This window comes from Guillardia theta (assembly GCF_000315625.1).
Source record: "Guillardia theta CCMP2712 unplaced genomic scaffold GUITHscaffold_109, whole genome shotgun sequence".
In the NCBI taxonomy this organism is placed as follows: domain Eukaryota; class Cryptophyceae; order Pyrenomonadales; family Geminigeraceae; genus Guillardia; species Guillardia theta.
Window position 1 is genome coordinate 218,405 of NW_005434565.1, and position 10,116 is coordinate 228,520.

The window sequence follows — 10,116 nt, forward strand, 5'->3', positions numbered from 1 at the left end:
CAGTATATTCAATCAGAATAGAATCCAGGCGTGGTATCAGGTTCTCGTCCAATATCACCAGTAAGATATGAAGATTCTGTACAGCAGGTACAGACTCGAGACATGACATTGAGGCCTGTGGTGCATCTCGATCCTGGGATGCTCCGCGTTCGATCAGATTTCAACCGAGGGCAAGGGGGAGGAGATGAAAAAGTTTCTCTCAAGAAGGCGCGTCCCCAAGGCATCGGGCAGGGATGTAGGGAGGGAGGGAAGGAAGGGGGAGATGGACGGACGAACAGATGGATGGAGACTTGAGGAGAGGGGGTGGTGTACATGTGCAAGGACGGGCGTGTTGCTTCAATCACAGGTTCGTCATTTCGAGGAGAATTTCTTACTGTGGTAGCGTTAAGATGTGTGGAGAGATTACAAAGGGAAGTAAAGGGAGTGGTACACTTGAATTAGATCAGTTGAGCTCCTTGCCCTGGAGCTCAACTCAGCCTTCCAGTCCCCTCTTAGTCATCATGGAAAGTACCTGCGGACTTGTTGATCCTTCGAAGCTCTCTCGAAGCAACCTGCCAAACTCTCACTCGGGGACTCATTGCTCCAGGGCAAGCATCACATTGTCCATGTGCTCTTGAGCCTTCCTCGGTATGGCGAACTGCAGGGAGAGAGATCAGGTGAGTCTGCTCGCTAGCAGCAGGAGCTGGTTGAACCTTCGACTGGAGGAGCTGCTGTGCGTTCGTCTTATACTCGGCCATGTCCTAGTCAACGAGGCGTCAGAAGGCTCAGACGCAAGGGACGGGCAGCTGACCGAGTCGTCTTCCCACGTGTCCTCGTTAGCAACCTGCGCATACGGTCCCTTCTTCGCCAACGAGTCGTACATCCATGCAACGTTGGTTCCCAGCGATCCTCCCCCTGCCTCCACGTTGTTGGCGAACTTCGCCATCTCCCAGGAGCCCAGGGAAGGCTTGGCTATCATCTTCGGATCCTGTTTGTCTTCCTTCTTTTCCACCTGCTGCACCTCGCTATTCATGGCAGACTTGATAGCCTGCATGATCTTCTGCGCTCCCTCACTCCCCAGCGATGCCTTCGCCTCTGCTTGCACTTTGGCAAGATCAGCTGAAACGCGATCCACTTCCCTCTCCTTGACCTCGTCCCGCACCTGAACGAGTGAGAGAAGTTACAAACGTCTTCCAGCTTCCCAGGCCATACCTTTCTCCTCTCGTTCGCGAAGCTAGCAGGAGATTCGAAGACCTCCGGCACGCCAGCACTCGCCTGAGGCTTGTGGGCTGTAGAGACCTTGGTTCCCTCGTTGGACATGCCGGACACCTGACTTTCCAGCTCCTTGATGATCGCTTGCTGCGCTTCTACTTCGCTCTGCAGGCAGACAGTTCAACATCACGAACATCAACCACAGGAGCGGCGGGTCCGCTCATCGTGTACCTGAAGTGCGTTCGTTCGGTCAGCCGCTTCCTGCGCCACCTCCTTCACTGCCTTCGCAAGAACCACGTTCTCCTGCAAGGTAGCACATAAGCCCTGTGACACATCGGGAAGATGGGATAAGTACAGGATTCGCGTCGCCCCCTTGGGCAATGGTGTTCGACCTGAAAGCAAGTGAGCAGCGAGGAAACGAGTTCTTGATCTCGAACTCACTCGTCCTGTGAGCCTGCTGGAGATTCGTGATTCATCATTGGGTAGTCTTCCGCGGTTGGCTCGGCAGTAAGCGGCTTACCCCTCGCATCCACGACAACCAGAGAGTTTCCTCCTGCTTTGAAGTCAGGAGGCGATGCGGCAACTCCTTCAAGTTCGCACCGGAGAGGGGCAACGGGACTCCGTCTTCCTCAGTCAGCTTCTGCGACATCGCTTGCCCAGCCATCTTCGCTCCTCCGTGCATCAACGACTTGTATCCCAACTCGTGGGCTACTTTGGCACGTTCCTGTTTTCATAGCTCTCAGTCGAAAGGACAAGACTGTGGCCTCTCCCAACCTTGGCGAGGTCATCGCTCGTGAATAGGTGATGGGTCGTTGGGCTCCTTCCGGACTTCTGAAGGAACCTGTTGATGACCTTGAAGCCCGTAGCCGTCAGAGCAAGCATCGAGATCGGTTCAGGTACATGAAGGGCTTCGGCTTGCTCCTGCGAGTGGACGTCCGGAGAACCTTGTGATTCTGAGGGATGTTTGAAAGCTTGAGGGTCCAGCTGCTTCTGCGCATCCCGGAAACCCTTCTTGTACATGGCTGCTTCCTCCTCGAGCTGCCAGTATAGCATGAGTGGCACAATACGCATACGGAGATCTTCGACCTCTTGCTGCTTCTTCTCCTTGTTCTCTAGTCGCATCTGCAACAGGTACAAGTAACTGGTAGAAATCACCCTGGAAGTCGATACAAACCTCTCCCAAGACACGTTTCACGATAGCTGGAGGATCCAAAGTCATCGTCCCATCCGCATAGTTGATGTAATAGCGCCTGGAATGATGCTCTTAAGCTTCTATCGTCCCTGCTTACTCCTACCTTCCAGCATCATGCCCTTTCGTGACAATTCCGCTTCCCCAGAACTTGGACACATGCTTGATGATCGCGTCCTCTTCCTTCTTCTCCAGCCGAGCTTCAGCCTTGCAGCAAATCAGTCTCTCCACATACCCATCTCCTCCTTACAGCTCGCTTCAGAGCATCCATCTTAGCCTGCGCAGCTTTCTTCTTGACCAGCCGAAGCCATCGACGGACCGCCCCGTGCTTGGGCACCTTGAGGGCCCCATCGATGTATCCTTCACTGACCTGCGATCAAGCAATGAGCTGGGCACAGCAGCAGCTCCCGACCGCAACCTTCTTGGCGATCAGGTTCCTCTCGCGATCGAGGCTGTCCTCGGTGACATGACCGTCGTAACGACGTCGAAGTCTCTGAAACTTGGTTCCCTGAAGACCGCAGTCAGGCAAGGGAAGGAAGAACACGCTGGTACCTTGAGGTGATTGTGATAGGCCTTGCGAATGCAATCGATAGGGTGCACTGCCCAGTCCTTGCAGGCATCGTGCGGGTTGTATGATCGCATGTTGCCCTCGTACCGGACAACCGATGGATCCTTCTTCACCTTGGAAGGAGATTCCTTGAAAATCGTCAGGAAAAGATCACAATCATCGTGCATCTTACCCCGAGTGCAACTTTCTTGATCAGAGACTTGATGTTGGACCCTTGCTCCTTGTCATCATGCTGCTTCTCAACAAGTTGCTACATGACGTCAGCAGCCCGTCTGCGCACACCACAAGAGAGAGAGGGAGAGAGCACCTGGTTCTGAGACAAGGTCAAGGAGGGATCATAAGGCTTCCAGTCTGGACGAGCTCGTTGCCAGTCCTCTCGAGTCTTCTTCACCTTGTTTTTCTGCATCGCTTCGTCACTAGACTTCTCCTTCTCGAGAGGATAGCAGGACCTGCACACTGTCGGGGCGCTCCTTCTTCTGATCGGCAGGAGGCTTGACGGCCTCGGCCTCAAGAGCCTTGGATTTCGCCTTGGACTTGAGAAGGGAATCGAGCTTGTGGATGAGCTGTGAAAGTGCCTGGTGAGCCGACGCTTCCACTGCACCAACAACCTCACCTGCTGCTTCTGGTCTGCCGGTCCCTTGCTGGATTTCTACAACAACCGACGTCAGCATGGCGCCGACTCTCAGCAGGAAGGGGAACCTCGCCCAACAGGCTCACTGGAGCATCGGAGAGCTGCCATGAGACTAGAGCGATGGCAGCGCACGCCACCTGAGAACGGGATTCAGACCGCAGCTGGAGGGGTGGTGGACTCACCACCAGAAAGCCAAGGAGGCTTAACTGAGCCCTCTGCATCATCCGGCTCCTGAGGGGGATGAATCAGCAAGCCGGAACTGCCAACCTTCCGAGGGAGTTCACAGGAGCATATGGCATGAAACCCAGGTATCTCTGCCATCCCCTTCCCTCGTATCCCCTCTATTTGATTACGCGCCTCCTATCTTTGTCTAGGTTTATTTCACCATCCTGCGATCCTTCTGTCTTCTTCTTCCTCCCCCTCTGCCTGCTCCTTCTCCTGCTCCTGCCCCTGCCCCTGCCCCTGCCCCTGCCCCTGCTCCTGCTCCTGCTCCTGCTCCTGCTCCTGCCCCTGGCCCTGGCCCTGGCCCTGCTCCTGCCCCTGCCCCTGCCATCCCATAACTCGACCATTGTCCCTTCGCAATACCGTTACAGTGTAACTACCCCGATGAAAACGATCACATTGCTGACCGTTGTTGCACCCGTTATGGACCCTAGGTGCCATTTCCTAGGGTGGGTTACATAACCCACCCCGACATTAGAACCTTTTCAGAGATTAACAGAGGGGTATTTAGACATTGAAGTACCCACCCTACCTATGAGATTCCTGTCAATATCAATACCTTCCCGCCCATCCCTTCCCCCATCCTGCCCCGCTTCCTTTTAAAAACTTCCGGTCTCCCCCCCTTCCTCCTCCTCCTCCTCCTCCTCTCCTCCCATTCCTCTGGTTCTTCTCCGTCTCTCTTTCGTCCAGATCATAATCTTCGTTGTCTTGTTTGTACTCTGCATTTTCTTGAAACTTTCCCCCTCTTTCTCTGCCCCAAAAGCACACCTCTCCTATAAACTCCTCCCTTTATCCACACACTCTGCTTCCCACAAACACGACCTCTTCCACTCCGATCTTCCTCTCTCACTTGTTCTGATTTACCCTGCCAACCTGTTCGATCGCCTCCTCTCCCTCCTCTTCCGTCAGGCAACGTCTAGCACGCCTGTCAGGTGTTCCCATTTCCTTTCGCCGCCCTCTCAAAGATGGCCGATCCAAGCTTTCGAGCAGAGAAGGCGATGATGAGGCGTTCGATAGAGGATTCTTTCCACGTCCTGGGGAAGGTGAATGAGGGAACCTTTGGGGTAGTGTACAAGGCGGTCAAGGCAGAGGACAAGGAGAAATACGAGCGATTCAAGCACAACGCAGCAGAGCTGAGCAAGATGACCTTCCTTGCTATCAAGAAGCCTAAGAACTCAAGAGAGGGAGAAGGCTTCAACAAGGATGCGGTGAGGGAGATCGCCCTGCTGAAGGAGCTTTCCCGCCACCAGAACATCGTGACGCTGAGGGACGTGGTTCTTTGCCCTGAGGGGTCTGCAGCCACCAAGGGACTGTACCTGGTGTTCGATTGGGCCGAGTTCGAACTCTGTGAGATCCTGAAGAATCACAGAGACAAAGGGATGAAGCCGCCGGGGGAGAGGATGGTGAAGTCGATCATGTGGCAGATTCTGAATGGGATCAGCTACATCCACCACAACTGGATTATCCACCGCGACCTGAAGCCCTCCAACATCCTCATCATGGGCAAGGGACAGGAGTATGGACGAGTGAAGATCGCGGACTTCGGCATGGCGAGACTGATCCAGCAGCCCCTCAGGGCCCTGCACCTCGATGGTGTAGTAGTGACAGTTTGGTACCGGGCTCCTGAGCTGCTGATGGGGGCGAAGCATTACTCGAAAGCGATTGACATGTGGGCTCTGGGGTGCATCTTCTGCGAACTGATGACAAACACGCCTGTGTTCCAAGGGAAGGAGGACAAGCAGCCGAAAGCTCTGCAGGAGGACCAGGTAAAGCAGAATGACGGCTGGAAGGCGGGAGTGGTAGCGGGGAGGGACGGAGGGAGGGAGGGAGATAATTGTGCTGAAGGTGGCTGGTGTAAGAGAAGATTGATGTTTGCGTGTTAACAGATCCGTAAGATATTCCGCGTCATTGGGAAACCCACAGCACAGGATTGGCAACAGATTACGGAATTGCCGGAATGGAACAAGATAGCTGCTCTCAACATTCCTGTACGTTGTCTCTTGTGATTTTTCTGATTCGAAGCAAGATGTCAGCTGTATTTTCTCACACTCTGCCTTCGCACACAGGCGGAGAAGAATTCGAGCATTGAAAACAGCGTCCCAGCATTGAGACAGGTAACGACAAAAGACAGCATACAATACCGAATCTCATCAGTCTCTGGACAGAATCCTCACGCGTTGGATCTTGTGAAGCGGTTTTTCGATTATGATCCGAAGAGGTGCTGGAGGAGATGTCCTCAACAACATAACAACAGAAACTGAAACATGTTGCCACAGGAGGATCAGCGCACAAGACGCCATGTGCCACTCCTACTTTACCTCCTCCCAGTTCCCCTTCGACAATGTATTCCAAGGGTGCGTCTGCTTTCTACCTCACAGCCTCTGCCTCCCCTCCCCCTCCCCCACATGCATAACTTTCATGCATCCTCGCACAATCTTGTGCCCACCTTCAAACATCTCCATCTGTCTCCTCCCAGACGTTTTGTCCTCTGATGGCAATCGCTCTTCCCTTCTCCTGCTCTTTCCTATTTCTCTGTGTCCTTCATATCGTCCGTCCTGTAGATTTCTCAACTTGTCATACAGGGAACCTGGCTCGCCAGCCACGGAGATCGCAGCCTACGGTCCCCGCTCTCTAACTGCAATCGGCATGAACGGACAGGTACGACAACGGGGCGAACAGGGGGAAGGAGCAAGGAGGGGAAGCACAGTGAGAGTGGGACTGAGCATGATGGAGGAGAAGCGACGAGGAGCACTAGGACGAGGAGGGAGGAGGAGCATGATGGAGGAGAAGCGACGAGGAGCACTAGGACGAGGAGGGAGGAGGTGGTGGAGGGAGGAGAAGGTGGAATTGGAGGAAGTAAGTTATGACCACCTCGCTAACAGACCTGAGAGACGGGAGAGGCGGAGAGACGGGAGAGGCGGGGAGACGGGAGAGGCGGGGAGACGGGAGAGGACAGGGAGGGAGGAGGAAACGAGAAGACAAGGACGAAGACTTGCGGGCGAGGGGGAGGGAGGGAAGGAGGATGGAGGTGAGGGATTTGTCTTGAGGACTGAAGGAGCTTGCAGCTGGTCAGAAGAGAGCGTACTCTCAGATGAACATGATGCCGAACAAGATGCAGAGAAAGTGAGAGCCACGAGAGTCGTCCTGTACATAGTGTGTCTATAGGTAACAGATAGGTTTGCTAGCTCAACCCGTTAAAGTGAAGAGATTAACTCAAAGGAGGAGGCGGATGTTTGCACATCGCACATCCCTCAGGGGTCTGGGTTGTGGGTAACTTTGTAAGGGCAATACTCGCCTGGCCGGCACTGCAATCGCGGTGAGGAAAGAGAGTGAGCGAGGAGAGAGGAGACGATGAAGAGGAGGAAGTGGGGAGGGGAGGAACAGGGCTGGAGGAGGAGGAGGAGGAGGAGGAGAGCCTCTGCCTCTATCTTCTTCGGCAGGTCGCATGTGATGGGTGTTAGCCTGAACTGGTTGGTGGTCGTGGTGGCCTCCATGATCGCGCATGCCTCCTGTGTCTCGTGGCGCAGGAGGCAGAACCTCCCAACGACATGCCTCATGGAATCGGCTAGCTCCTCTGCCATGTACAGGTCCTAGACCTTCATGGAGGACACCCTGCTGCCCCTTATCTCACCCCGCAGCCTGGCGATCCTTATGTACCTTGTGTAGATGGACTCGTAGTAGTCATATACCTACCTGTCTTCAAGGGTTTTTGAGTCCAGGTTTTGTAGGCTTATCCTGGCAAGGTTGTACAGGGCGCTTTCCATCTCTCCATATCCTTGAGCTCGGCGCGCCTTGGCTCAACGATATTGGCCCCTGTGGAGGACATGATACTTGAGGGGTACCTTGAGATATGCCGGGAAGACATAAGGAAGTTCAACGATGAGAACTTCATGTGCCAGATGTGCTGTGCGTGACTCCCGAGGTCCGAGTGTGGCCGGATGGGCATGTGCCATGCCTGCCTTGAGAGGTACGTGGTCCCTCCAGCGCCCTCCTCATCAAGCCTGAACGTGGGGTCTAGGAGGAGCTCGTGTGCCAGCTGCTCGTTGGTCATCTTGCCTGGCATCGTGGAGTCCCTGGACCAATCATTTTTACGAGAGTGAAGGGCAAATCTGCTGCAGAAACCTGCTCATTCACTGACCCGATACCTGCCTGCTATCCTCTTGCAATGATGACAGCCCATCATCCGATAGAACATATTCGGTGCTTGGGCCATCCGTTATTGTGCCAAGCCCGTGTGTGTCATCCCTTACTTGCTCCCTCGCGAAGCTGCAGTATTCCGGATGGATCACCTCCCTGAGCACCATCCTGCCCGGATGGCCCTCAGATTCCTCATCAAACCTTACCTCGCACCTTATCCCTTGTTCATCCTGCTCATCTATGCCAATACTCCTGTCCTCCTCCTCTCCTCCACGGACCCATCATCAAGGTGGTAGTGGGGCATGCTGCGAGATAAGCTCTTGATGCTGTCCTGAACAGCACCTTCATCAGGCCATGATGGTTCAGGTACACGTCCTCTCCGAACACCTTGCAGTGCCTATCGTTCAGGTGCTCGCTTGTCTCTTCAGGATTAAGCGAGAGCTCTCGGCACACATCCACAAGCTTGAAGAAGCACTCGTTGTGTGAACAGTTGTTGCCCCTGCATCCAATCCTTGGCAGCAGGGTTGCTAGGCACTTATCCTTGATGTCGCACCTGTTGAATCCGATTGTGGCTGGGATGTTCTGAGACACTGTGTTGCTGTTAGCCTGCTCTTACATCATTTTTTGGTGGATGGTTGTACAAATGAAACATTGCCCTGGAGCTGATGAGCATACAGGATGTACTATCTCGGGGAGATTGGAGAGCTCTCTTATGCGTTCGAGGCATACGTGTTCAAACTAGATGACGTGCTTCGGCAATTCGGCATACAAGAGACCGACAAGGGATGCATAAAGAGCCACACGCTCTCTGTGGGTGATGAGAAAATAGATTTCATCGAGTACCATGTTTATGATCTCAGCACAACGGTATTAGAGCATACGGGACAGCCTTGGAAGGGTCTTCTAGAGTGTTGCGAATGGATGCTTTGTTCTAGCAAAATCTGCTGCAATACTCGGGCACATCCGTCCTCCCTTTTACTGCCATCCTCTTGGCTCTCTCCGACAGCCTTGGTATCTCCTCCTCCATAAGCTCATGGTACTCGTCATAGGGCATGTACCCATGCGTATCGCGTATCTCCTGCTTGAATTCTGTGATCAGCCTGTTCATGATTCTCTTGTACTTCGTTCTGGTGAAGAAGTAGTTCATCTGCATCATTGTTGTCACAACCTCATCAATGTCATTTCTCTTGCCACTGATGTAGTCTGAGCACACGGCGGAGTCATCCCTCAGTGCTAGGCCCCTCTCTGCCAATCTCTGCACGAGCATCTCCTTCCTGTCTTGTCTTGCCGACCTCTCCCTGTCCTCTTTCTCCTTGGCTGCCCTGACCATTCCGACAGCAGCCTCGATGTCATCCATCTTGTTGTTGATGTACATATCACAGGCCTCTGTGCTGTGCTGCATTAACAGCCCCTCCTGTGACAATCTCTGGACCAGGTCCTCTGTCCTTTGCCTGACAGCTTCCGCCTTGTTCCTCTTGGTATCTCGCAATCTAAGTATCCGTTGCTCCTTCTTCGTTAAGAACTCTTGCAGCCTGGTAGTCCCACCATGCTTGATGAGAACGAACTCTGTCACCTCGGGCAGATAGAAGAACCTGCATGACTTTCTGTAGCGCCTTATGTACAACCAAGAAACGGTGAGATTGGACAGGTCATTATCGTTCAGGTTCCATTGCCTCTTGCATTCTGTGGCGGATATTGTCCTGCCCTCGATACACTTGCCGCAGAGCCCGAAGGCATTGGAGGCAAGGGGCTTGCGGTTGCAAGAGCGGCACGTTTTGCCACCGTACTCCCTCCGGGTGAACCTGCACCTGCTCCAGACGTTGCATTCCTCTATGCATTGATTGAGCTCCTTGCACACAACCTTCAGCTTGCAAAGAGAGAAGGCGCTGTGGGCGTTGTGATGTAGCAAGAACATGTTCAATATTACATGCATTGCGGTATACTTTTTGGCGCCAAGAAAAAGTTTGTGGCTCCCCTTCCACTCCCTTGAAAAGCCCGCCAAGAAAAGTTTGTGGCTCTCCCTACCACCATAAAAGCCCGCCAAGAAAAGTTTGTGGGTATCGTAACCATGCTCCTCCCGTGTCGCCATTCTCAATCTCCCCGAAGGAGGGAACGAGGAAGCGAGGGAGCGAGAGAGCGAGAGAGGGAGGGAGGGAGGGAGGGAGGGAGGAGGAGGAG

General features: G+C 53.8%; 3 protein-coding genes across 3 annotated transcripts; 1 reads left to right on the forward strand and 2 right to left on the reverse strand.

The window, feature by feature from the left end:
- Positions 1-349: 349 nt before the first annotated feature.
- On the reverse strand, positions 350-952 carry GUITHDRAFT_155238 (hypothetical protein; the record flags this gene model as incomplete). Its single annotated transcript, XM_005823416.1, has 5 exons — positions 791-952; positions 693-740; positions 599-637; positions 512-551; positions 350-460 (listed from the first exon to the last, which is right to left on the reverse strand). Coding segments are annotated over exons 1-5 (280 nt in total), but the record flags the coding sequence as incomplete, so codon positions are not given.
- A 3,850-nt stretch (positions 953-4,802) lies between these two features.
- GUITHDRAFT_78884 (hypothetical protein) lies at positions 4,803-5,807 on the forward strand (the record flags this gene model as incomplete). Its single annotated transcript, XM_005823417.1, has 2 exons — positions 4,803-5,567; positions 5,688-5,807. The coding sequence occupies 2 exons, from the start codon at positions 4,803-4,805 to the stop codon at positions 5,805-5,807; spliced, it is 885 nt and encodes a 294-aa protein (XP_005823474.1).
- A 3,062-nt stretch (positions 5,808-8,869) lies between these two features.
- On the reverse strand, positions 8,870-10,027 carry GUITHDRAFT_145758 (hypothetical protein; the record flags this gene model as incomplete). The annotated part of the gene is made up of 1 exon (XM_005823418.1): positions 8,870-10,027. One exon carries the CDS (start codon positions 10,025-10,027, stop codon positions 8,870-8,872), a length of 1,158 nt encoding a protein of 385 aa, XP_005823475.1.
- Positions 10,028-10,116: the final 89 nt, after the last annotated feature.